A 27,327-nucleotide genomic window follows, 5' to 3' on the forward strand; every position below is an offset into this window, starting at 1 on the left:
CACCGGGCCGACTCCTGCTCGCACCGAGGCCCGGCTGGCCTGAAATACCCGGCGGCGGCCTTCCACCGCTACCGCCGCGGTGCCGCAGGGCGTCCGCTGGGCTCGGGCCCTCAGGGGGGGCGGCGGGGGTACGCGGCCGCCGCTGGACGCTGGACGGGAGGGCGACTACATCTCCCTCCGTGCCCCGGGCGGCGCGGGAGGGCGGGCGCGGGGCGGAGGCGGCGGCGCTCCGCCCCGGGCGGTGGCGGCGGGCTGATGGCGGGTCGCGGCGGCTGCCGGCGCGGGCGGGAGCAGCTGGAGCTGGAGCGGCTGGGCCAGGCGGCGGGGCCCGGCTCCTGCCCGCCGTCGCCGCCGCTCTCCGCCTGCTCGCGGCAGGCCTGGAGCCGGGACAACCCGGGCTTCGAGCCTGAGGAGGAGGAAGCGGCGGCGGCGGCGGCGGCAGCAGGGCCGGTGCTGGAGATGGACGTGGAGTGGGGCGGCCCCGCGGCCGGCGCTTCGTCGTCGTTGGGCAGCGCGGCGGCGGGCCAGGCCGGCGGGCGGCGGCAGCGCCGGGGGCCGGCGGGGCGCGGCGGGGCGGAGGTGCCGGGCCGCCACCAGGTGCCGCCGGAGGGCGCCGCGCCCCGCCGGGCGACCTGGGCCAAGCGCCTGGCGCGGCGACTGCGAGGTGAGCGGCGGCCCCGGCCCTGTCCCCAGCCCTGTCTCCCTGCCCCAGCCGGGCTCCCCGGCCTTGCTCGGCAGCCTTCGCCGAGAGGAACCGTGGCGAGCTGTTGGTAGCCCCGCCTGCCCCCTCTCCCACCCGCCCCTTCGCTGCCTGCCCGGTTTTCCCGCTCCCCGCGTTCTCTGCCGCCTGCCCGGCCCCTGTCAGGCCGCGTCTCTCCGTGCGCGCCCGTGGCTGCTCCCTGGGCTGGCCATGCCGCCAGCACACGCACCTCACCTCCTTTGGAGCACGGCGCTCTCTGCCCCCCGGGGCTTTTCCCCGGCTGCTTTTAGTGTAAGAGACTCTCCCGAGTCACTTTTGGATACATGTGGGTCAACGCCAGGTCTTCGAAGAGTTGGAGCGGAATAATTGTCCTCTCTTCATCACCCTCCCTATAGAAGAGGTGGTTAGGCTGCCATTTGTGCATAGAGTGGGGTCATCGTGGGGGTGTTTTACTCATGTTTTGCTCCTGCACGCTGCCCTGGGCTGCCCTGGCCTGCTGGGAGCCGCCGGTGGATGCCATGAGCAAGGGACATAGCAGGAGAATGTCGGTGGGACCGTGTCAGGCGGGCACTGGGAGCATCACTCTGAGCTTGCGGCATTACCTCTGCGCTGGGCCGGGCCTGTCCGGGGCTGATTTGACCCAGCAGAGAAAATGGTAGATGGGGAGTTTGTTGGATTCAAGGGTATGGGAGCACATGTCAGGAACCCCCCCATCCTTTTCTGGGCAGCTTAAAATGTCAGCATCAAATTGTGAGGGTTTTAAACGTGGGCTGGTTAACTGTCAGGCAGAATCTTTATAAACCTGCAGGAAAAGTCAACACATTTAGAAAATAAGGTTTCCTCTTCTAAAATGTGAATTTTCTAAAGTGACAGTACTGTTACTGGCTGGCACAGCCTCAGCAGAGGTGTCAAAACAAACAAGATTTTAATCAGGGACTTGTAAATTAGGCTATTGTATGTTCTGTACGTCTTCACTTTGATTTTCACGTGCATTCAAAAATCATTTGCTGTAATGATTTCTCTGCACCATAATAAATCTTTCTTGATCATTGCAGTGTTTTACTTGGATGCAAGTCAGACTTGCAGAAACTATGGAATAGGGCATGTTTTCTTTTCAGCAGATTTTATTGGGGAAGTTTTCAGTGGTCTAAGTCACTTCATAAGGAGACCAGAATGGCCAGGAAGAATATCAGTGATAATTACGTGTTATGCATGAACTGGCACTGCTCTGTTCGAAGTCTTCAACGGTGTGTTTATTTTAGTCTGTTGCTGAGATACATAAATGCCTAGGAAAGGAGCTGCTTCACATGGAGAAAGTGAAGTCCTTTTATAAAAGTTCTTATCAAAGTAGACTGTTCAGTTGCTCCCTTCGTACTAGTTGTTGCTGAGAAGGAACGTCCTGTGTGTGCTTTTAGCTGTGGTGAAAAATAGTGGTATTTGAACGTGACATGAGAGTGTCTTTGTGATGCTGTGGCATAAGTTACTACTGTTCCATCTCAGTCATGGTTTCTGCAGTAATATTCCAGACAGATTATCCACACTAGGACTGATTTTCATGTGGGTTTCTGAGCCATTTTGAACCTGAAGGCAGAGGTTAATACCAGGTGATTTCTGTAACGTCAGAGTATTTGCAGATGGAAATAAAGTCCATCAGGCAGACCTTCCCCCCACACCGCCACCGCCTTCCCCTGTGAGCTACCGTTCTAATGAAGGCTTGGTAAAACACTTTGTTGAATCATCTATAGTTCATCTGCATCTACAGCTTAGGGTTGGTTTTGGATGGAGGAAGTTTGCTTGGTTTTAGTGTGCTTTTTTCAAGTAGTTTATTTGTCTTTAAGCCTATATATGTATTTTCACCTTGTTCAGCTGAGCAAGTAGCAGAACCAAGAGGAATGGGCTTTTGGTGACACTGCAGGCTGTGCTGGGCAGAGTGAGTGCAGCTGAGCCTTCAGCAGCATCAGCAGGCAGGTGTTGCCAGAGATGATCTGGCTGTGCTCTGATAAACGGATCCCTTACCTGTTCTGCTGCCTAAAAGCAACGTATCTTGTGCTAGAATAACTAGTTTGGGAGCTGATCTGGGACCATAGCTTTAACTTTTAATTTCTGCTTTCAGGCTGAAAGATGAGGACCACCTTTGACATGGTAACATCATGCATCCTTTTGACTTGTATGGTTCTCTTTACACTACTGGGTGTGAGCCCATTAAGTGTGCACTGTGTGGAGGACAGTGCAAAGTTACACATTTTTGCAGTGCAAGAAAACGAAAATTTTCAATAATGGCTGTGGACCAAGCTGCCTCTTGCTGTTTGAGACAGTCCATATACACTGGTAGTATTCTATTTTTAGCTGTAAAATAAAAAGACTTGGTTTCATGTTCTAGGAATGTTTGGAGTGGCTTTATCCCTGTGGTTGCTATCCACAGTTTCTGTTGATTTCTCAGCTGCATGTGTTTTCTGTTTATAGGCAAGTGTAGCTACAGTTGCTGTAGTAGACAGATCCTTTCCTGGCTTTTTCATGAGAATGCTGCCGTTAATTTATAGGCACAGTAAATGGCTAGGTGTGATTTTGATGCTGTGGAGGTACTGCAGGGTGCTGTACTTACCTTCTGCGTAAGTAACTAACCTCTGAAGAATGTGATTGCTGCAGGCTGCACAGCGAAAGGGCTGATTTCAAGCCTGACATTAATATAGGGCACTTGAAGGATAACTGAGGTTTTAATACTGGGAAGAGTACTCAGTAGCTCTTTTGACGTTTCGTGGATAATTGTGAGGGTCTTTGAAGACTAGAAAATGGCATGCTCGAGTACTCAGTTTTATTTCAAGATGACTAGAGGAAATTTAACATAGATTTATTTAATAAAATTCCATTTCACTACACAGAATTCAACAAGAGGGAGTAATCCTTTGGATATCAAAAGTGATAGTGTTACCATGGCTAAACAAGTAGCCGCGCATCAGCTGAAGGATATTGAGTGACACCTTGCACTTTTCTTGCTGTCAGTTGTGAAATAAAAATGCAGAGAGGATTTAAGGTAATGGGATTTTGGTACTTCCAATTACTGGGGAGACTGTAACTAGAGTTACTAAGTGAATAGAAAGTTAACTACTTCAGACTGTCTCCACTTCAGGTTCTTCTCTTTGTGGATTCTTCCCAGATTCTAATGTGAGTCTGGAGTAGATTTAGTCTGTTTGGTTTTGCAGATCTCTACAGCAAACATCCCAGATGCTGAGAAGAGAGGAGGGGATGACTATTCAACTCTGTTAAGGAGAAAGTGATCAGAAGTTTTTAATGGGTAAGAGCAAAGTCCATTTCCAGAGCCAGGCTGGAAAGATAATCTGCCCCTCGGATCTGTACTTGGTCACCTAGTGCTGCTGCGCTCCCCTGTGCATCAATACAAAGGAGCATTTTTTGAAAGGTTTTCTTAGTTATTGTTCAATGGAAGTATCAAATATCATTTCCAGTCACTCATTAATTGTTACTTCCACGAAGAATGCATCGTGGCATTATTACTGAGTTGAACTAGTGTAGGCTCCGATTACACTTTACTAAGGAATGTGAATTAAGGATGGTGAGGCTGTGTTTCCTTGTTGTTTTGGGACAGAGCATCTTTGCCTGAGGGTCACTTCACCCTCCTTCCCTCAGCCCACTCTTTCCCCAGCATCTGAGTTTCTGTGTAGTCAGATCAGTTAGTGATAGGTATCTTGGCTTGAGGGCGTTCAGAACTTAACTCTTACATAAATCTGAATTACTTTATATGCATTCTGTACCTCATAAACTGGACGTTATGATTACGTAGGTATGTGTGTATATGTAAGTACATATACACACATTTAATACATATAATGTATATGTATGTAACACTTTATGCGTAAACTAAACAGATTTTAATTGAGTACCGAACAAGCTAGACTTTATTGTAAGATGAAATTTTATCTTTTTTTTATTTGCATTTGATCATTATTTTTTAACAACTCTTCTGAGTTCATATACTTGTCCGGTAAGCCGTTTGGGCTATAGAATGAGTGAGACAATTTAGTTGCTTATTCATTTAATAAATGAGATCTGTCAGAAAGTTGATGAATAGCAAATTTATGTAAGGAATGAACAGAAAATTATTAATAGAGACTAGAAGTGAAACATTTTTGGTGCTTGCCGTAGATGTCAACTTAAATCTAGCAGGGCTTACTGCCACTGTTCTTGATGCAGTATTATAACAAAGAAAAAAGGGAATAATGGACCTAAATTTCTAAAAACATGGCAAGTAATGAAAGCTTCAACCTAGGTGATGAGCAAATGTAGAGTTCATTTAACACAAAGATCATTGTATGATCTCTGGTGCTGGTTTGTTGGTTTTTGGTTTTGTTTCTTCACATGTAACTTTCTGCTCCTTGCTGACTGACTCCTAAAAATATTGTAATATGACAGAATTTGACCTTGCAAGCTTTCTGCTCACCACATTTCTTATTGGTGAGTAATGTGCTGACAGCCGGGACTCAACTCTCTTGCCAGCTTAGCTCACTGGCTGTTCCAGCCTTTTCTTCCTTTCTTAATGTTTTCTTGCTTTTATTATGAGGGTTGCTAGTGCAACGTAGTGCTGTGTTAAGAGGCTGAATTTGTTGCGTTCTTTATTATTAGTGATTCTGTAAATGGTTTTGTGTTTCTGTCTTCAAGAATGACCTAACGGTGAGGATTTGGCATGCTGTGTAGTAAAGTTGCAGTCTTTATCTGTAAATTTTCAGACTTAGCCTTAAAGAACAGCTTTGGAAAAGCTCTCGTTTTGGGGGCTGACACTAGTGAAAGTTATGAGTTACTAATTAAGGAGTGTGAACAGAGATTAAGGCTAAGGGTATTAGTGCTTGCTGTGCCTATGCAAGAGAAGTTTCCTGGTTGACTGCGGTTAGGTCACAACTTAAAAATGTGGTAGTTGAAAGGCTTCTGAAAACATCTAACACATTATTTTTTTTCTGAACACACCTTGTATTGGAGATAGAGGGAGGAGCTGCCTTATTCCTCTCCCTTTGTTAGGGAATGAAGTTCTGCAGCAGGCACATTAGCCCTTTGTCTTAGTCTTACAGCAGTGGTTGCAAAGCAAGTGAACTCTCTTCGTTGTCAGCTTTATAATGTGTTTTGGCTATCCCTTGTTGCTGTTCCGTTTGACTTTGAATTACTGTGATACGTTTGATGGATTGAAGATTTTTACTTAGGGAGATTGAGGTTACTTAATTTCCATCTGCTGAGAACATAAAGGTGTTATGAAAGGTTGGCTGTTTAAAAAACCTGAAAAGGAGAAGAGTGGAAGTTTGGTGTGCTTCTGTAGGAGTGAATTTTTATTTTTATATGCTTTGTCTCCCACCATAAACTAAGGTCAAGTCACTTTTTGTTTAGGATTAAATGGAGAAGTTCCCTGAAGGTAGCAATTATGGTCTGAGCATCAGCAGCCATTCCCAGCTTTTTTTCCTGTTCTGTATTAGGCATGAGAAATAAGTATGGTTACTAACTGCTTTCTGTTCTCAGACGGTTGTTTCTTTTAGAGACTCCGTTTAAAAGATCCTTTTGCTTTTCAGTTACCCTTTTAGAAAGGATCACTGAAGTCCAGTAACTGCTCTTAGGCTGTCTTCTTGACAATGTCAAGTACAATGTGAAGCTAGTAACAGGCAAAAATGGTTAAGCTAATGCAGTTCCTCAGTTTAACAACCAGATGGTGGTTGCTCCTTTAGGCTGCTACTAAAGTGTCAGTGATAATTCTTTGTTGAGCAGGGAAAGAAATCGTGTAGATGTACTTACCAAGATCCCTGCTGCATCTCTGTTGGACAAGCCTTGCCTATTTGAGAAAGGAAAGTTACGATTTGTTTTCTTTAAGAATGTTTGATGTATGCTCCTTTCAGGTAGAAAGTTAGTTAAGACTACTAATATAGGTTCAATACTGAATATCCGTTTTCATTCATCTAACAATGCTTTTCATATTTAAAAAAAGCCCCAAACACTGCACTTATTTCTTAAAGGATGGCTATCTGTGCATGTATTTGTATACTTACATGTGTTTTCATACCATGTGGTTTTATGTGACAGCACTTCTGGCAAATCTTCAGCAGATTCTGTTCTGCTGAGCTGTTACTAAATTATTACCGTGTCTCATGAATAGCTAATACTGCAGACCCCGTTCAGGCTATGGAAGAAGTTGTTCTTGCTTGAACTTTGATCAGGTTAAAATCCATAGAAGAACATGAAGCAGACATGACATAGGTTAAGCTTTCAAAACCACTGAACTTACTGTGCCACTTGTGTATCTAGTGTCAGACATCTGTGTACATCATGATGTGTGTTTTCCTTTTAAGGTCTGTGGGGGACAAGACTCATGGAAGAAAGCAACACCAGCAGAGAGCGCTATCTGAAAAGTGTTTTACGGGAGTTGGTCACATACATGATTTTCCTTATGGTCTTGTGTGTCTGTAAGTACTGCTTGGCACTACTGCATCCAGTTTTGTGCAATTTGCTTACTCTCTGTGATTCCAGAGTGAAGGTTGTTTCAGTGATGTGGGAGGAAAATTAATTAATAGGCAGGTGTGTAGGCAAATACTTGGAATTAAAGCTTTCTCTTGTTCCTGTGCTTGAATTGTTGCTTGAGATTTGAAAATGCTGCAACATTCTGTGCCATAACAAGTTTTGAACCTTTAAGCAGGATGATGATATACTTATTCTTTGTTTTTAGGGAGCATGTTTTTTAACGTAGTACTGCACTGCAGCGTAATGCTTCCGGTGCGCATTTTGAATTGCTGAACAGAACTGTTAAATGTGAAGAGTGGGAGTTAGTCAACTAGGACAGAAAATGAAATCACCGAGTTCCAAATTTATCACTGAGCTTATATACACATCGTTCTAAGAATAAAAGTTCTTCACAGTAACTGGAAAGGCAGAGATCATGCTACCTACTTAGAAATACCTGATAATTTGTGTTTGCGTGATGATGGATATTTTAAATGCATCTGCAGCCTATATATACTCAAGTGTAGATGGATCACAGCTGGAGATTTCCATTATCTGTGTCATTTGTTTTGTTGCCTGTGATATCATGTGAAGTATTGTAACACTACAGAACACAGAATGGAGTAACATTCAACCTACCGTTTTTTTCTTTTTTTTTTTTTTTAATTTGGCTTTTAAGAAGGTGACTGATTTGAGTTAGGTGCTCTAGAATCAACACTGAAGGTAATATTAGCAGATTATGCTAAATACGGACTGACCAGAGGTGTGAGGAGCTTGATGGATCTTCAGCCTCCTGCACAACAATATTCCTGGATCCAAAGTTTAAGAAAGCAGCCTGAACTGAGTTTGCTGTTCTTTGGGTGAAGAACCTTAGTGATGCTGGAGCACAGATAGTATGGGATGTTTATCACAGGCCTCAGACAGCCCCATGAACGGCTGTGGCTGGTGTAATGTAATGGTTCTGAGAGCAGTCGTCTTTTCTGGCCTTGGGAACTTGAAGCTGTTATACAATTCAGTTTCAAGATCCCTAGGGTTCTTTAACAGTCAAAAGAAGTCGTGTTCATATATTTGCATAAAAATTAGTACGACAATGCAAAATAGAACTTACTATGGAGTTGTGAAGTAGATATTTTATTTGGTTACTACGGAGAATAACAACAAAATCTGTGTGCATTAAGTTAGTGTATCTTTGGAAAGCTGGTATGTTTCAAGCCTTCAATATTTAGCGTGGGCAGTTCTGTTCTAAATGCCTGAACTGTCAGTGACACTGAAGTTGTCATTTATGATCACTTGTAATAGAACAAGGTGATGGTTTTGCTTTTGGAGAGAGAGAATCTTGGAGTGGAAAAGAAAATGCAAAACTACATTGGTAGACTGGCTCTGAGAGCAGGTCTGCCTTGCTTGTCTGGAGTAGAATTACTGAAAAAAACCCCAAACTTTTAAACCACTGACACAACTGTTTTGGTCTTGTACTGCAAGCATGGTTATATACTAAATATCATGGGGTTTTCCTTCCTGAGTCCTTTAAGAATGTGTAGTGCAGGTTTATGGACAAAGTAGCATAAGACTGCTTGTGGCTGATGTGCTGTACTACAAGGGGAGGTGTAGCAGTGAGAGACCTGAATTACAGTAAAGTGAAATTGGTTTCAGCAGAAAAAGGTTGATTGCAGGCTATTAACAATTTGGTTTACTACAGAAAAAGATTTTTGGTAACAGAATAAAGGAAAAGTATAGTGTGTTAAAGACCTACAGATACTGCTAACTCGTTAGTGGGATGTTTTTAAGTATTATCCTTTTTCATTTTAGATGTAAGCAGTAGCTATGGGACAGGCTGCTCTGTGGCTTGGCATGTCCTAGGAGAGAGATTTCCAGTGCAGGCTAAATGTTATGGACTTTTCTTGTGCTCTTGTATTTTTGAGAGTATGTATTTAGCGAGAATCCAGGTATTGCACAGTCATGTGATACATTCCATGTGCCACAGTAAAAGTCCATTAAAAATAGTTCTTGTTCTCTAGTTACTAAAGAGAACAGATTTTCTTCCCTGTTGTAAGATGTTTTTATAAAATTGTTCAGTGTAGACTTAATCTTTCAGGCTTGTCTCAGTTTTACCCATAAAACGGTTTAAGTATTTATAGGTAGTAACAGTGCCAGAGACAGTTCTCTTAAGCCATCTTGGCTTTGTACATAATTTTATAATTTATGCTCTGTGTTCCTCAGCCAAATGCTTGGCTCAGTGTGAGGAAAAGTAGTAACACACAGTCATTTATTTTTTTGTGGGGAGACTGTCTTGGAAGCACTACATGTCTTGGGTAGAGTTTCATTGTCTAACCATAGGTGGCTAATGTCATTCACAGTGCCCTGTGATGTCCTGGTGACCATCATTATCTGCTCAAGCAGGGCATAGTTCTTCTGAGGTCTTGCGCCATCTGTGCTAGCTCTCTGGGGATACTTGGATAGCACAAGTCACCTAAAAAGGCACTAGCTGCCTCTCTTCAGGCTGCTCAATTGTGCCTTTGTTTTTCTTGAAGTTAGCTTTTGTAAAAGCATTAATAATAGAATGAGGTGTGGGAAGGAGAACTTGAGTATTTTAAACTGATTGATCTGTCTATTGTTCACTGCTTTTTGTATTTTAATCACAGTTGACAGACAAATGATGCTTGGTGTGGATTTTATTTTGTTCTGAAGCTTAAACTTCTCAGTGCAAAATCTATATGAATGCAACTGGATGTATTCAAAACAGAGTACTCTCTCTTCTTGTTCTCCTTTCTTTTCTTCTTTTTTTCCCTTCTCTTACCTCTTTACCTCTCACCCATTACCAAATCTTTTGCAGTGACTTACGGGACAGTGAGCTCCAGTATGTACTATTACACAAGGGTTATGTCGCAGCTCTTCCTGGAAACACCTGTATCAAAAATGGAGAAAACTGATTTCAAAACTTTGTCCACAATGGATGACTTCTGGAAGGTAATCTAAGCCCAATTTTTTTTATATCTTTGTTGCTCTGATTTGTTTGTCCTGTCATGGCCTGTAAATTTAACCTCCAGGACCTTTTTGCTAATGTGGTAGGGGTTGTGCATGAAGATCTTTGTGCATGATGTCAAAGCTGTGGAACGAAGTAGGCCTTTAATATGTGACATTTTAAAACCCAGGTCATGCTAGTGGGGCAGAGTAGAGCCAGGTTGCAGGATGTTGTTGGAGAACAGGTAACAGTAAGGTCTTATGTCAAAAAAATTATCAACTGCAGTTCTAACTCGTCTACAGAGTGAAGATCTATGAAAACAGTGCTGACAACATGCAAACTAAAGTTCTGTCTTCTCCAGTTTGCAGAAGGACCTTTGCTGGATGGTCTTTACTGGGAGATGTGGTACAACAACAAAACTATGGCAGAAAACAAAAGCTTCATTTATTATGAGAACCTGCTCCTAGGGGTGCCTCGCATTCGGCAGCTGAAAGTGAGAAATGGTTCATGCTCAATACCTGAAGACTTAAAGGATGAAATCAAAGACTGCTATGATGTCTATTCTGTAGCTAATGAAGATACTGCTCCTTTTGGACTTCAAAATGGAACAGCGTATGTAGTATTCCTGTAGATACGCATTTTTATTTCCCCGCCCCTGACCTGGGTTATGCTGAATTGCACAGTAGGTCACTTGGCAGAAGCGACTCTGCATTTGCTGTATGTTCTGTCTGTAAAGCCAGGTAGATCCTGAGCAGCTGCCAGTTCTGCTCGTGGAGAACCTTACCGAACTGGGAGGGGACTGTCCTCTGTATCCACTTGCGTTTAGGTGCTGTCATTGTGCCACTGGTAGCTGTTATGCATATGCTGTGCGTACACTGTGCAACTCGGGAGCACCTCTGCTGTGATTCCGGATTGTATTGCTGCAGTGGGTTTTACCAACTTGTTTTCCCTGGCTAAAAATGGGAATAACATTGCCTTTCTTGGAGGCCAATGTGCGAGTTGAACTGTAACAAGGTGTCGGAGGTGGAACGTAACTATGTAAACGCCAATTTTCTTTCTTTCCCTGAGGATAGAAATTCTGTGTGAATGGATTTATGTGTTCTCTTTTCATAATCAATATACTTGTGACCCAGCTTTCCATCTTAATTTTGTTGTGTTAGTCAGAGGAATTTTGTAAGCTCTTTCCCCAGGGTACATCAAAACTTGCTACATGTACCTCTTAAATGAAAGTAGCTTTAAGTAACTGATACTTTTTTTTGGTCAGGTTTTATTTCTGTCTCTTTTGTTAATTTTAAGTTGAAAGTAGAAACACTTAAGTGCTCCCTCTGTTTCACCTCTGAACTAGCTGGACTTACACCAATGAGAAGGATTTGAATGGAAGCAGCCACTGGGGCTTGATTGCCACATACAGTGGGGCTGGCTATTACCAAGACCTCTCAAGGACCAGAGAAGTGACAGCTGTGCAGATTGCTAGCCTTAAGAAGAACCTGTGGCTGGACAGAGGGACCAGAGCAGCTTTCATTGATTTCTCTGTATACAATGCAAACATCAACCTATTCTGCGTTGTCAGGTATGAACAGAAGCGTGACGGCCTTAAGATTGCACAGTGTAGGTTGTAGACTTGGGGTTGTCTTGTGATTGCTTTGTTTTGAAGACATGGGTAAGCGTATGGTTTGTATAAAGGAGACAAACAATGGAAGCGGCACATCTCCCTGTCAAAGAAGTGGGAGTTCATGTGGTGGCTGCACTCGCCAGCTGGAGGCAGTTCTGACTTTCCTGATGCCACAACGCCTTGGTTGCAGTTTGCAGGCAACTTTTCTGGCAATCTGGCTCATTAAAATAAATACATGGATATAAAACATCAGTCTTTCAGACAGTGTGAAACAGATGCAGATGAAGACTGGTCTTTCTGTTCCTGAAATGATTTGGGTTTTAGTGAAAATGGACTGCGGTAAGGTTTACCTTCTGTTCTGTGTCGTGGCTTCTCTGAATCGTATGTGGGCTTTTACCTGTTTCCATTATTTAATTAATAATGTAAAATAAAACCATGTGTCTTTTAGTAGTGTTTTTCATCAGCGCTGTGTAAATATTTTTTTTTCTTTGCTTGTTTTTTAAATGCAGGCTGTTAGTGGAGTTTCCAGCAACTGGAGGCCTTGTTACATCTTGGCAGTTTCAGCCAGTGAGGCTGATTCACTACATCTCCACTTTTGATTTTTTCCTGGCAGCCTGTGAAATGGCATTTTGTCTTTTTGTTCTTTATTATATGGTGGAAGAGATCTTAGAAATTCACATTCATAGGCTGCGCTACTTCAGAAGTCTCTGGAACTGCCTTGATATCCTTATCATTGTGGTAAGTAATCTTTATAATAAGGCTAAAATTGCTTTCTGAAATGTTAATGACAGTATTGCTGTGGTGGGTTTAAGGGATAGACCCATTATTAGGGAGGATGCTTCCAGACTATTGGGCTATGAGTTTGAATAAGACAATTTTAATCTGTGTTGTAGTGTTGGTGTATTTTGCTAACTTGCTTGTTCTGTCTTTAGTGGTTTCGACCTTTACGTCCTGGTGAAAAGTTAGAGTATTTGTCCAGTATGCTTTTTCACAATTTTTGTCTATAAAGGCACAGCCGTTTATGGAAGGTGACAAACTTGCCCTCATTTCTATTCTAAGAATCTGATACAGACTATTACAGAGGCTTTCAAGAAAGAAAATCATTTGCTTTCAAGTAGTGGTTTGCATTTGGAGGAACGTGACTGGAATTTGAATATATTTGCAAAGAACCACAAAGAAATTTAATGGGAGTATTAAAATACCAGCTAATACCAAGTTTGAAGAAGGGTCTCAAAATTGTAGAGTGCTAGCAGCTGTCAGGGCTGCTTTCTGGGTTAAGCGGACAGTGTCGCATGTCAGTAATCCTGGTATAGCAGAAAATCTGAGCTTTGAATTTGAGCTATGTAATATAATTCACTCTGGGCTTACATCAGGCTGTGCTTACCAGAAGTATACAAAGCCAGCAGTGCTAAAACAGTTCCAATCCCACACTTGTTTTGTGTCTTCAAGCTTGGATGAATCAAAGGTTTATGCCTAGAAGTTAGTATATGCAGTCTGGAGAAATCATACTTGCATCACAGTGCTTTGTAAATGAAGGACCATTTAGGAGGATGTTTACATGAACTGTGCGCTGTTGGTTATACGTAATGGCAGGGGTGTGAGTGTAAAATTCAGTTCACAGAAAGAGTCAAAATTCTATGCTTATACCTTGTCTGAAGGACATTGTTCTAGTTTAGGATTATGTACTTTATGACTCTGTATACATGATGAAGTGTTCATTTATGCTAATAAAAAGCATGTTTGCAGAGGTCAAAGCAAGAACCTTACCTGTATGGTAAAACTACATCTTTTCTGCTGTTGCCCAGAACAAGCAATATGGTTCAGTCTGTACTCCAGGGAAACTCTAGTCCCTTTTTGGCTACTGCTGGCTTTCTGCTCTTTACTCTTTCATCTTTACTCTTTTGAGTTGCTGTCTTCTTTCCTTATATTTCTTTCTCTGTGACAGCTTCATTTTTCTGAGCCTGCTAGGCTTCACCATCACGCTGTTCTTCAGCTGTGGTAAGGAAAATATTTCTAAATCTTCTTACTCCCAGGCTATTTGTCTGTAGTCTAGGACTGTAATGGTTCTGTTGTGAAATGCATTTCCTGATGTGTCCAGAAGTTCTAGTTTGGATCCTATTTCAAATAGCAACCACTGGACCATTACATTACTCCTGACTGAAAGGTGGTGAAACCCAGCCCCCTCTAGTCCTCACAACTGCCTGGCCCTAAACACTAATGTGGTCAGTGACCAGCAGGGTTGACCCTGAAGGACTGTGAGAAGTTTGCTCCAGTGATTTTTTTTTTTTTTTTTTTTCCGTAGGCTCTGTGCAATCCGTAGCTGTTACTTACCTGTTTGAAACTAGCTTTGTAGTTAGGACACCTTGAAAACAATGTATTTGCTTTTACTTAAAGCTCACATCATGCTATTTGTAGCGCTACCATAAGGTTCCTCGTATCTTAACTTTACGATGTATGTGGCTAAACCAAGTTATTTTAAAACCCTAATCATCTTTCATGAATGTGTATGTTTTTTTTGTCCTCAGCTTTCTGTTGTAGCTATAGGAATTAGCATCTATAGGACATCAACCGTTGATACACTCCTGAAGAAGCTACTGGAAGATCAGAACTCATTCCCCAATTTTGAACCTTTGGCATATTGGCAAATGCAGTTCAACAACATTGCTGCAGTCACTGTGTTTTTTGTCTGGATTAAGGTAACTCCAAGACACGCTTATTCTAACATTAGAATGTAAGCAGCATTGTGAGTTTCAGCTGATATATTATTTGAGGTTTAGTTGTTTCTCCTAAAATTGGTTATGCCAGAAAGTCAAAGCACAGGAGTAACTTCTTGCAGATTAAAAGCAAGGTTGTAATTTGCCACAGGTTTGGTCAGCCCTTGTTTAAGTCTAGTAGAGGTAGTCAGTGCTAGTGCTTTGTCACAGCAGACGAGTAAAGAAATGTTTTTATTCCTGAGTTGATAAGTCAATAATTCTTACTGAGTACTGCTTTTTCCTAGCCTGGTTTAACTGTGCCCATTTTATCTATTCAAAACTTCTGAATCATTGGAAGGATTGGTAAAGCTAGTCCAATTAATTTGAAAATATATTTGATATTTGATTGATATATGAAAATAGATATATAAATTTAGTTAAACCTAATTTCTCTGTTTTACTGCCTCCTTTCTAGTGATACTTATTTTCATGTCCATACTAATTTTCCTGTCCTCTGTATGTATAAAGCTGCAGAGGAGCACTTAGTTATTAATCTGTCGGGGGAAAATGTAAGACCAATGATAAGTGAATTTCTACTCTAGTACTCCAAAAGTGATACTTAGGTTTATCAAGGAACTTGGCTAATCTCTTACTTTTTTATAAGACAAAACTGATCTAAATTTAAGAAATAAAGTGGCTTATAAGAAATACAGTAAACTGCAGAGTAACAGAATGATGTAGGTTGGAGGGTACGTCAGGAGGCCTGTAGTCCAATCACCTGCTCAGAGCAGTCAACTGTGACTTCTTCCATATTTTACTACTTCATAGCTGACATCTTCGTTGAAGATGAAGATAAATAAATAGGCTTTTGGAAGCATTTCGGTAACATTGCTCTGAAGCCAGGATGCCAGATAGAGGAGGGGAAAACAAACGGGCAAACAAAACACTACACCCAAACAAGAAGTTGGTGCTCCGACAGAATTTTGCATTTTGCAATCCTCAGCATTTTTAGGAAGTGATGTATTTTTAAATGTAAATTAACTGACTTTGTCTCCAGTCAAATACAGTAAGACATCTCATGTGTAAAAGGCTGGAGAGCAATTGTGTTAAGAAATTTTTGTCTTCCTTGTCTTTACAGTTGTGGATTTTTTTGTGTGTTTTGTTTTAACAGCTTTTCAAATTTGTTAACTTCAACAGAACAATGAGTCAGTTATCCACTACCATGTCTCGCTGCGTCAAAGATGTCATTGGCTTTGCTATTATGTTTTTTATAATTTTCTTAGCTTATGCTCAGTTAGCCTATCTTGTCTTTGGCACTCAAATTGATGACTTCAGCACTTTCCAGGACTGCATGTAAGTACAAGAAAAAAAATGCAAAGAATTTCTCAGTATATTGGTAAATGGATTTGGTTGCCTCGTCAGAGACCAAAAAATTCTATGACATCCATCTAAACAGATGTAGATATATCACTGTTGATGGAGCTCAGTAGCAAATACATTTTTTTTGTAACGTTTTTAGTACACAAACTGTCATTGCTGTGAGATTAAGGATATGCTATTGTTAGATCAGTGAGCTAAAAATGGCAGTTTCTGGTTGACATGGTTTTTATAACAGTTGGTCACATTCCTAGACAAAGCAATAACTGTCTTTAGCAGTTGAATGATCATATGCTTACGTATGTTTGTAATGCTTACTGCAGTGCTGTATGCGTGATAATGCTGTGTTCCCGATCGTATGTGTAGTTGGTTGACTCACAGAGTCCATATTAGACAGCCAACTAGTAAATTTTAAGTATCTGCTAGAATCCAGGAGAGAGAGAGAGGACTTAATACTGGGTTGGTAATCAGTTTTTTCCTTTATTAATTTGGTACAACATAACCTGATTCTGACTGAGGTAATTACCGGGTAGTTCAGTTACCAGTTTCCCCCTGCCCCCTTACACTGGGGCAGTGTTGCAAAAAGATTTTTATAGAGAAGCAGAGGAACTTGAAATATGCTGATGGTGCCGTACAGTGCCGAGCCTCTTCCAGCCTTGGCACTGGAAGAGTGCCGGAGGAGAGGGACAGGAGTGTGTCTTAAAGCTTCACAATGGTAATCACTGGTTTGCTCTGCTTCTTCCTGTTGCCCCCCATTATCAGTTGTAACTGAAAGTCAGAAGTAACCATCCTATGGCTTTGTTCTGTGCACGTGGCATCTGACTGTGAATTTGGTTATTCCTAGAGATGGGCTTGAGGAATTGCCTATTGCAGTGCCTGATAAAGTATTACAGTAGTGCAGACCTCTCTGCTGCCCATCAATCAGCCTGCTAGGGTAAAATAGTTTGAGAATTCTTGTACAGCTCCAGAAGTGTGTTTTTTTTTCAACTCCTGGATGTGTTTTGTTTTTTAAGATTTACTCAGTTCCGCATCATTTTGGGAGACTTCAACTTCACAGAGGTTGAAGAAGCTAATCGAATTTTGGGACCAATTTATTTCACTACATTTGTGTTCTTTATGTTCTTCATTCTTTTGGTATGTACGCCTTTGTTTATGTGGGGTGGGTAGGTGGCAGTTTTTGTATCTCTTGGGTTCTTAGTACTACTTGGGGCTTTTTTTGCTAATGGTGAGTGTGCAGCCCATGTGGGGGCCTGAATGTTGCATGTGTTGTCACTGCAATTATTTTTTTTTCATATAAATTTGCATTGTATGTTTGTTGTCATTCCCATATAGCGCTCCACATTGTGGTTTATTTTATTTTATTTTTTTATTATTATTGTAAAGCATTTTTTGTCTCTTAAAATCTGATTACTGCCTGGTTGGCATCCACAGCAAGCCCATATCTTTTGGTGAAAAGTAGCTGTAATGTTCCATGCAGCCTCTTAGTTTATAAAGTGCTCTAATGTGTGGCTGGCTGTGTTTACCTCAACCTAATTCATGCATGCAACACATGGCTTGTCTGCTAGAAGAGCCTAATTCATCAGCAGTACAGCAGCTTTCAGGTATGCAGGTTTGTCTGCAAAGGCCTCTTTTCTATCCTCTTTTCCTTCACCAGGGCACAGTTGAGCCCTGTCTTTCTCACCTTCCCAGTGCAAATTACCTGTACACTTTTTGACAAACAGTATGATAAGAAGCTTAACTTCTCTGAGAGGCAGGATGTAGATGTGATTGTCTGACAAATAAATTCAAACAGGGAGTGTATTGTGAGCAAGTACTCATCTTTTGTATGCTCTCTGTTAATACTAGTATTGAATTCATATTATAGTCTTACTAATAATTTATAAAGCAACGTAGAGGGAGGAGACCTGTCTCTTAGAAACCTAGGAAACCAAGTAAATTAGGGTTTTTTATGTCAGTATAAGCGAAGACCTCTAGTACCTTCTACCTGGATGTAGTTTTCAGTTAGTTTGGTGCTAACATTAATATGTAGTAATTTTGGTTTTGATGATACCACCAGACCAAAGCTGTTACACGAGCAAGAAATGCTCAGATTATTCCCCAAATTGTGTGTCTTTTGGTGACTTGATAAGGTGGCAAGCATTAAAGCAGGATGTTACTAACCTTAAAATTGTGCATCAGTCCTGTATCATCATAACTTTTTGAATTATTTAATGACCCTTGTACTTAATGAAGCTTTTTATTATTCTTTGACATGAGGAGAAATGGCATTCAGATAAAATTTGTGGGAGAAGACTTCATCTTGGTTATTCACTAGTAAGGAAGTGGAGAAATTTAATTGTTCCATCTGAAGATAACACAGGAGTCACTGTGGCCAAAGAAGCATGTGAAGCAGGTTTCATACTTGCTTTGAAGCACCTCACAAAATCTGTAGGAGCAGAGGCTAGTGTATAGCAAGGGAAAGAAATATTTTTTTTCTGAGGCATAGCAGAAAAGCACTGGGGTGTGAAGACACAGCAGGTTATCCAAAACACTCGCTATAATTTCTGTGCTTATTAATATCTGCACATCCTGTCATTTGGCTGTAAGCTCCTTGAGAACAGTCTGAGACCTGGCAACTAAGTTAGGAAAGATGGGCGGAAAGCACCAACTCTTAATGTTGGACAGTTGAAAACAAAATAGTAGCCAAGTGACCTCTTACTTCTCTGGTGTTGGGCAAGAATGCATAAAGATGCAGCATTGCAAGATTGTTCTCCTGAAGTATTAAGTCCATTTTTAAGTCCATGAGGAAACAGGTTAACACTGCCTTTCTGTATGAGAGTGGCGCATTGAACGTGCCAGTAAATTGAGTAATTCTTTTTGAATTTGAATGTCCAGCTTGCAATTCAGTCATGTTTACTCCCTGTTTAGCAGGACCCTTTCAGTGATGATAGTGTGTCTCAAGTAAATTACATGATTAGTACAGGGTTAGTGAGACCAATTTTTTCTCTTTTGTCTGAACAAGTGACCAAATTCTGAAAAGAGTTGGTGGCATACATGCCAAGTGTCTGATTTTAAGCTTTTTTGGGTTTATCTTTAGTCTGAAATGCAAGTAGAGCTCTAGTAGAGGTACGAATCATGTGTTTGTGCTGGTTATGGGATGAATAGTTAACTTGATTCCTCAGGCATTTTTGTTGCCAGCTGTGTTGCCTGTAATTCACACTGTTATCTGTGTAAGTTTGGCCTTGCAGGTAGGAGGCCAAACTTACATGTGTAATGTTAAACAGGCATGGTTTATTGCCGCTACTGCGTGTAAGTGTGAAACCTCTCTGGAAAGTAGTTCTTCAGTTATTGTTAGTAATAAGTAGTCGATTAAAAATTGTATACTGCAGTGCATCATATTTTGATATCTTAAGCTGTTGATGTTAGTGCTTTATAAACAGCCCACCATCTTCTCCTGGCCTTTTTTAAAAAATTAATGTATAGGCCTGGACATGGAGGTCATGGGGTAGTAGGGCTCAGACTTGTTGAAGTTTCAAAGTGGGCTTTTTCATTTTTCTCATGAACAGAACATGTTTTTGGCTATTATCAATGATACATACTCCGAAGTCAAATCGGATATGGCTCAACAGAAGGCAGAGATGGAACTGTCTGACCTTATCAGAAAGGTAAAAGTAACTTTTTGTTTGACATCTCATTCCTCGCATCTGAACTTACTCCATAAAATGCTATATAAACAGTACAAAATAAAACTGGCAGCAGCTAACAAAAATACACATCTCTTAGTTAAATGAATCTGAGCTGAGTTAAATTAAACGAATGAATACTTTCCGTCACAATGTATTTTACTCATCTGAGACTCTGCATTGAATCGTTAGCCTAGTGCATGCAACATAGGATTTGTCTGTCTAGGCACATACAGAAATATTTGAACTGATGAAGCTAAACTGCTCTTTGGTTTGGTGACAGAATTCAGAATTACCTCCTTTCAGGCAACAAGATGAGGCAAGTCTTGGATAATGTGATGAGAGCTCCTAGGGGCAGCTGCCTAGTAAGGTTGTTAAATACAAAGTTAAGAGTTTGACCCAAATCCCAGTTTAGGGAAAAACATGTGTTCGTGCACATGCTGTGGCATGGATGCAGTGCTGTACCGTGGTCAGAAATGTCTAAACGCATACTCAGCATGACCAGTAACTCAGAGTTTAAAACTTGAAACTGGTTATTAAAACAGAGCAGAGAAAAATGAAAAGTGCTTTGTTGGGATGAGGACTGTTTTTTTAAAAAAAAGGTCATTCCTACAACTGAAGAATAAGAGATAAGCAAAATGACCGTAGAAAGCTGTACCCATTTTGTCAGCAGTATTTAAAACTGTCACTTAACTGTCAGTAACTGCCCGAGTTCTCTTACTGGGACAAAATACTCCATTCCTATTGACCTGCAGTGCAAATTGAATCATGAAAACCTTACCTCTAACTGCAAAAGTATTTGTATGTTGTCCACTTAAACACTGAAATAAAAGGCAGATAAACTGGGGGAAAAGGCAAATTCTTGGAACACACTGAATGACAGTGTACACTAGCTGATTTGTGTAATCAGAAAATTTACTAGAAATCAAGTATTAACATTTCATAACAAGTAAAACACGAAATTTCACTTGTTCTTTTAGGGCTACAACAAAGCCATGATCAAACTTAAATTGAAGAAAACTACTGTTGATGACATTTCAGAAAGTCTGAGACAAGGTGGAGGAAAACTAAATTTTGATGAACTCCGGCAAGATCTAAAAGGGTAAGGAAGCTGTTACTTCTTACCTTGAGTAATATCCCCAGAGACATTTGATGTTAAGTCTTTAATGGAAGTTTCTCTTTCTGTCCTTTCTGTGATATAGCGAGAGTAGCTGATATGAATAAAGACAAGACAGCAGTGCTGCTCTTTTGGTTAGTGGGTGAGGAAGCGTGTGCTTTTCCTCTGTCTGGTGGGAGGTTTATGTAAACAAACAGATGTGTGAAGGTAAATGATCTTGGCATATGGGTCTGCAGGCATTGCACAAAGGAAAACTTGAAACTGTGGGATGGAACTGCAGAAGAAGAGAGGAGTGGGAAGAGAGTGGTCGGTTTGCAGTGGAAGAGAAGCCTTAACTAAGGAGCCCTGCTGAGCTCTGGCCCCTGGAGTCTGCCCTGTGGCTGGTGTTGCTGCAGTGGGGTGAACCCCACACCAGAGTACTCTGGTGCTCAACCTCCTTGAGTTGCTGTGTTGTGGGGGAGAAAGGGTATGAGGAAGCAGAGATCGAAGGCCTTTGAGGAAATGGTAATGTTTCCGTCAGAGCCACTGCAGGAGTTTGTGAACAGGTGGGAGTTCAAGGAAAGGGAACGAATCAAGGTCTAAAACAGATGGTTGTGAAGGAGCAGAATGCAGTCCAGGGGAGATTTGTGCTATTAACTAATGAAAAGTGAAGGTTGAGCTTTTTGTTGTCATCAGTGTTGCAAATTTGTAGGCAGCATTGGGATCAGTCATGCCTTTGGCTTGGGAATGAAAGTCTATTCGGAGTGTTGTTCTAGCAATTGAAGTTTGTTCAGCATCTGAAAAACGTGAAGTAAAGGAACTGGTTTTGCTACTACTTTTTTCAGGAAGGGGCACACAGATGCAGAGATTGAAGCAATATTTACCAAGTATGACCAGGATGGGGACCAGGAATTGACAGAACATGAACATCAGCAGATGAGAGATGACCTGGAGAAAGAGAGGGTGAGCTCAGCATTGGGAGTGGTGTGCCACCAGTGCCATCTGCCAGTTTTCTTCCCCTGCTGGTTTGCTGCCCCAGAAGACTCCTTTTATTTCCTTTCATATTTACTCTCATCCCTGGCTGTCTGAGCAGAACTGTAAAAAGGCAAGGGGGAGAGCAGGAGGTCTTTGACCGTGACACCTACATCCCCTGTGTGCAGGTGAAATTCTTTATATCTTCTTCTCTGTCTGTGGCTTCTGTTTTCACAAAGGAGGACCTGGACATGGATAGGAGTTCTCTGCCACGTCCTCTGAGCAGCCGCAGCTTCCCCCGGAGCCTGGACGACTCAGAGGAGGATGAGGATGAAGACAGTGGACACAGCTCCAGGAGGAGGGGCAGCAGCTCAAGTGGGGTTTCCTATGAAGAGTTCCAAGTGTAAGTTTATCCTTCTGAGGGGAACAAACCTGCATGGTGGGATTTTTTTTGTTGATTTTTTTTTCTTGTGAGTTTTTTTCTTCTTTCAGTTACATAGTAGTCTTTCCTAGAACTCTGAATATTAATAAAATTATTCATAAAAGTAAATGTTATGTTTTTAAGGTGCTTAAGTCACTCCTTTTTAGTAGCTATCTGAACTGGAAATACTGTATAGAGGCTCATGGGAACCAGTTAGAAAACCAAACCCAAACCAAAACAAACAAAAAACCAAAACCTTCAACAAAAAAACCTGTGTCCTTAAATCCCGGTCATAGAAAAGACAGATAAAATGGTTACGCTACAATAATGCCAGGACACTTTTCTGGGTTTTTTTAGTAGTAAAACCTTGAGGTTATTTTAGTTTCTTCAGCTATTATTTTTAATAAGATTAAGTTATTTGTGACTATGTATTCTGTCTAAAATGATAGATCTCCATATTAATTATAGCAACGCTTGCTGAATGAAGAATTTGTGTAACTAGAACCAACAAATTTTGATGAGGATGCCCTAAAAGCAGAGAAAACAGTGGAATATGTGCTTCCCCTCCATCTGCTTTACCCTGTGTTACCTTCTCACTCTTGTGTACCTTCTCCCTTCCTAGACAGTAGGATTCGGTTGTGGAAGGTCAGATGCATGCTTGAATTAAAATGCTGTCTCAGCCTTACCTGCTGTGTGTGTTGACGTGGGAGAATGATAGTGACTCGGAAATGTGAGAGTCACTGAAGCTCACGCTTGTTGCCCTCAGACTCATGAGGCGGGTCGATCGCATGGAGCATTCTATCGGCAGTATTGTCTCCAAGATTGATGCGGTCATTGTGAAGCTGGAGGCGATGGAGAGAGCCAAACTAAAAAGGAGAGATGTGTTGGGAAGACTGTTAGATGGAGTGACAGAGGTAAGAAACTCCCGGTCTCCTGCCTGATCACAACCTGCATGGCTGGCTTACTGTTAGCACTTTTTCCTGCTGCTTGGCTTGGGAGTTGAGGGAGCGATGGTAAAGATGAGGTGGGTGTGTTGGCATTGGCCAAGTTCTTTCAGTTTTGCATTAGGAAAACAGGAGATTTAAACCGTGAAACGTTAGGGATGTGATGCAAGTTCCAGATATGACAGCTCATCTTATAGCAGGCCTGTGTCACACTGAGGGAACAGAGCACCATTTAAACCACTGAACTGGACAGCAGCGGTGGTCAGTAGTTGCTGAAGCAGCTTGTTCGTTCCTTGGTGTCTGTTGGGATTAATACAAAGATTTTATGGACTAGGCTGTTAAGAGTCTGGGAAATCCAGCCCAGCAGGCCACGCACCCTTGTCTTCTCCCATGTTCCTTCTGGGATTGTGTGGCAGGTGGAAGCAGGTCACTTCTGTCACCAGGGTTATCTGGCTTCTATTGCCTGCTCTCCCACCCTCTCTTTCTTGAGGGCCCTTTGGAAGTGGCTAGTGGGACAAACGTTATGTCTGTGGATGCTAAAACCAGTTGGCTTCATGATGTGGCAAGACCAGCCAGAATAGGGCTGTTGAGGGGTGGGCGAGATGGACTGTCTTGGTGGGTTATACAGGTCAGACTTGCAGCTGCCCTGTCACGGATTCGGTGTTCCTGGCTATTACTGTTGTTCGAGCCAGTAATTCTGCTTGAGTCTTGAGACGGGGCTTTCTTGTGGGTGTGCTCTCCTCGTTGTGTTCTACGTTTCTGGAGATGGATTTAATGTTAGAAACTGTATTACAAATTGTGCTTTCCTAAGAGAAGGTGACAACCTGGTGGTGGATCACTGAAAGGAGAAGATTTTAATGCAGTAGCTGTGTTTCTCCACTAGCCTATCGAAATACTTGAGTGGTATAAGAATTTCCCTCATTTGTATAGGGTTTTGCTTTGACTGCAGTTCAGAAGCTGCACTTCCAGCTTGTGTCTTTTAATCTGTTTAGGATGAAAGACTGGGTCGTGACAATGAAATCCACAGGGAACAAATGGAGCGACTTGTGCGAGAGGAGTTGGAGCGATGGGAATCAGATGATACAGCATCCCAAATGAGCCATCGATTGGGAACACCCCTCGGACTGAATGGCCAGCCTCGTTCGAGGAACTCTCGGCCATCTTCCTCCCAGTCAGATGGTATTGATGGGGGAGGAGGAAATGGAGGGAGTAACGTCCATGTGTAGAATTAACTTTGCAGGTGGTTCTAAACATATCAGGTCAGTATTAAGCCAGCGAATACACTACTCCACTGTTGCCCAACCTGAGGTGATCATCCTGATCAGACCACTACAGGCCATTTTCACTGTAATGAAGTAAATATTCTTTTCATTAGGCATTTTCAGACCTATGTAAGCCATAGAATCGTTTAGGTTGGAAAAGACCTTTTAAGATCATTGAGACCAACCGTTAATTGAAGATAGCTTTTCACATCTCATCACATTAGTGAAGCAGAACAGAGGTATTCTTGGACAATCAATAACAAATGTAAAAATTCAGTTATGTGTTACCAGCAGTGAGACTGTCAGCCTTTGGAAATGAAAATGCAGGAGACAGGATGGACACTAGGTGTGACAGAATCTACCTGCAAGGAATCTTGGTTCCATAAATGTATTGTTATGAACACTTTCATGATGGCAGCAAGCTTCAGACAAAATAATGTGCTGTTACTAAAGCACTCAAATGAAAGGCTGTGAGTTTTCTGCCTTCTATTGGAAAATAGGATTTTTAAATGCTTTTGAAAGCAGTTTTTAAAGGAAGATGGCATCAGGTTATTGTCTCGTTCATTTTAACAGCGGACGCTTTTCAAAGAGATAAAACAGCAAGCACTTTTTTTTAAGAGTTTTTCCTTATTCTGAGTTACTCTTGGTGTACTAAGATATTTTAATTAACTTAAAATGTTCATTTTTTTCTTGTCTTTGAGAAATACTGTTTCTTTAAGCAGAAGAAAGTGCACTTAGTTTGTACAACTGTAAAACACATTATTCCATAATAGAAACTGTACACATTGCATATTTTTGCATTCCAGTAGCATTTCAAAAGTAATATTTGAGAACTGCCTCTTCGCACCCAACATAATGATTTTCAGCTTTGTTGCAAAGTGACCATTTTTTAGTGTTATGTTGTCATTATCTAAGTGTTACTGTGATAAACATTCCACAGGTTCTTAATTAAGTATGGTTACTTTGCAGAAAATATATTATTTAAAAGCACACAACATTGAAAAACGTTAACTTATCCTTGAGTGTGACAGAGAGGGGGGCAGAGAAGTTGCTGACAGTTGGGAAAATCTGATCTCATGCTCTATCAAGTTCTAATTACATCTTGAATATGTAGCCTGTATTTACATTTAACAGAACTACTTGTAAAATTATTGGGTATTTTTCTACATAGGCTTTTCTGCTGAGGGGCAACGCGTGATTGCTTTGGAAAGGTGTTTGTAGTATAATCACTGATTTTTAGTATTTAATTTTCTCTGCTTTCTGTGTCATAGAAGCTTTGGTTTTGAAAAGAGATGCAACACTGAAATTGCATTAGTTTCCTATACAACACGTAGAGGCATAGTGTTTGTAGTTTTGCCTAGCAACGTGTTTCCATATGTGGAATGCCAGTTTAGGAGGGAGGTTGTCAATTGTACTTGTTTTCCTGAAGATGGCAGTTGCCTTGGATTAAAAGACTTGGAGTTGATGTAAAGGAAAATGGAAAGGTACATAATCACATCTTAGCTATTAGTAGAGTGTATAGAGGAAAAAACGCCTATTTAACGAAGTAGCACGTATATGTTATGTTGGTGCTTTTCGTTTCAAAAAACAGTTGTTGCCAGGGGTTAGCATCTCATTCTTGTGGTAGTACTGCTTGGACAAAGCTTACATCTTGTATATGTTGTTAATATTGCATTGTCTGGGTGTACAGTGACTCAGAATGCCTTCCCTTTAACTAGAGAACTTGCTAAAACTATACAGACTTCATGCCTTTCCATATTTTTAGGTTTACAAGAAACCGTACGCACAGAAACTTAATTAACATAAAGGTGGAGAAGGAGGAAGCTCAGTGTGAAGGTTGGAAGTTCTTAGTAGGTTTGGCTGGAGAACAGAACGACTTAAGGAAACAGGCTGTGATTCTTGTGAAGTATTTTTTCTTTCTGTTGGTTATTTTGTCCTACACTAAGAAGAAATTCATAATCTTTCAGAAAAGACCCCGTCAACTTCCCAAAACGGCGCACAGCACAGTGGTTAGGGCATTTGTGTGAAATGAGACACTCAGACTAAGCTCTGTCTTGCCTTGATTGAAAGTTTTTGGATGTTAGAAACCTTCCTCAGGAAGGTTTTCCATGTTGGACTGGCATTTCTGACTAAACAAACAAAGCAAAAACCCAATACTATACACATGGCCAGCTGATATGCAAGGAAAATAGAAAATAAATCCAAAGTAGTTTAAATATGAATACGAAAACAAGGCTATGTATATCCAAAATGTGTAGTGTGTTGCTATGTGACGTGATTTTCGGCTTGAACTTCGATGCATGCTAACTAATTACATGTGTGTAACATGTAATTGATGTTGGGTTTGTAGGGACAAGTGTTACCTAAATGCTAAGATAGTATTTAAATAATCATGTACTTAAAATCAATTACTTTGGCCAAATGGCCCAACTTGTGTTGTCCAGCAATCAGCTGGAACCTTGCTAAGAACACTTTGTGTTGAGGTTTGTGTCTGTGGCCTGTAAAGCATGTGGCGTGCTGAGGGTTATGGCAGCAGGGACCCGGGGAGTGTGCAGAAGCGATCTAGTTGGCGAGGCAGGGCCTTCCTGAGGGAAAGAAAGAAAGAAACCAGACCTATCAGTCTGGTTTTAAATAGGTTTCCTGTAAAAAAATTATCTTTCAAAATGTAAATTCAAGCAGGCAGTTTATCTTTTATGTGTAGTATATGTTTGTTACGAAAATACTTGCATTCGTAGCTCTGTTTGTTGAGGTATATTTCTGTAACGTGTCGTTACTTAATAACAAACTTCATCTTGAAGTGCAGTGAGTTTTCATGGGGTACCCGTGTATGTTGACAGTGAGCCTTGCAATAGGTGCATGGCCACTTAACGAATGTTACAAACATTTTATTATTTCATTTTCCAACTTTAGATTATAATATCATTTGTCACTTATTACAAAGGTAAGATTTTTCCATAGTAATATACAGTGTTTGGTCTTATTAGGAAGCTTTTAATTATGCAAGTCTTCTACAGTGATCAAGAATGTATTGATCTGTAAAACTGAGCACTTTACTTCCTAATAAATGTTTTATATCATCTATTAAGCAAACATTGTGCCATACACTTGGTTTGTTTATAGCAGAACATTAAAAATGCCACGTATTA

The 27,327-nt window shown here is 41.3% G+C and overlaps 1 protein-coding gene across 2 annotated transcripts; it reads left to right on the top strand.

Moving 5' to 3' along the window:
• Nucleotides 1-248: 248 nt before the first annotated feature.
• Nucleotides 249-27,327, top strand: PKD2 (polycystin 2, transient receptor potential cation channel). Of its 2 annotated transcripts, none has more exons than XM_037395965.1 (15): nt 249-664; nt 7,036-7,149; nt 10,014-10,147; nt 10,504-10,754; nt 11,488-11,712; nt 12,264-12,492; nt 14,280-14,450; nt 15,619-15,800; nt 16,838-16,958; nt 19,370-19,468; nt 20,467-20,588; nt 21,428-21,545; nt 21,794-21,957; nt 22,742-22,889; nt 23,912-27,327. In XM_037395965.1, the coding sequence occupies exons 1-15, from the start codon at nt 256-258 to the stop codon at nt 24,143-24,145; spliced, it is 2,721 nt and encodes a 906-aa protein (XP_037251862.1). In that variant the 5' UTR covers nt 249-255; the 3' UTR covers nt 24,146-27,327. The 2 variants fall into 2 exon arrangements, with proteins under 2 accessions (XP_037251862.1, XP_037251868.1); XM_037395971.1 differs by having other exon boundaries at nt 21,797-21,957.

The sequence above is a fragment of the Falco rusticolus genome, chromosome 1, assembly GCF_015220075.1.
Source record: "Falco rusticolus isolate bFalRus1 chromosome 1, bFalRus1.pri, whole genome shotgun sequence".
Classification (NCBI taxonomy): domain Eukaryota; kingdom Metazoa; phylum Chordata; class Aves; order Falconiformes; family Falconidae; genus Falco; species Falco rusticolus.

Coding starts and splice junctions, on each gene's coding strand:
- PKD2 (XM_037395965.1), top strand. CDS start 256: ATGGCGGGTCGCGGCGGCTGCCGGCGCGGGCGGGAGCAGCTGGAGCTG. Junction 12,493..14,279: donor TTGATATCCTTATCATTGTG/GTAAGTAATCTT, acceptor TTTTGTCCTCAG/CTTTCTGTTGTAGCTATAGG. Junction 16,959..19,369: donor TTATGTTCTTCATTCTTTTG/GTATGTACGCCT, acceptor TCTCATGAACAG/AACATGTTTTTGGCTATTAT.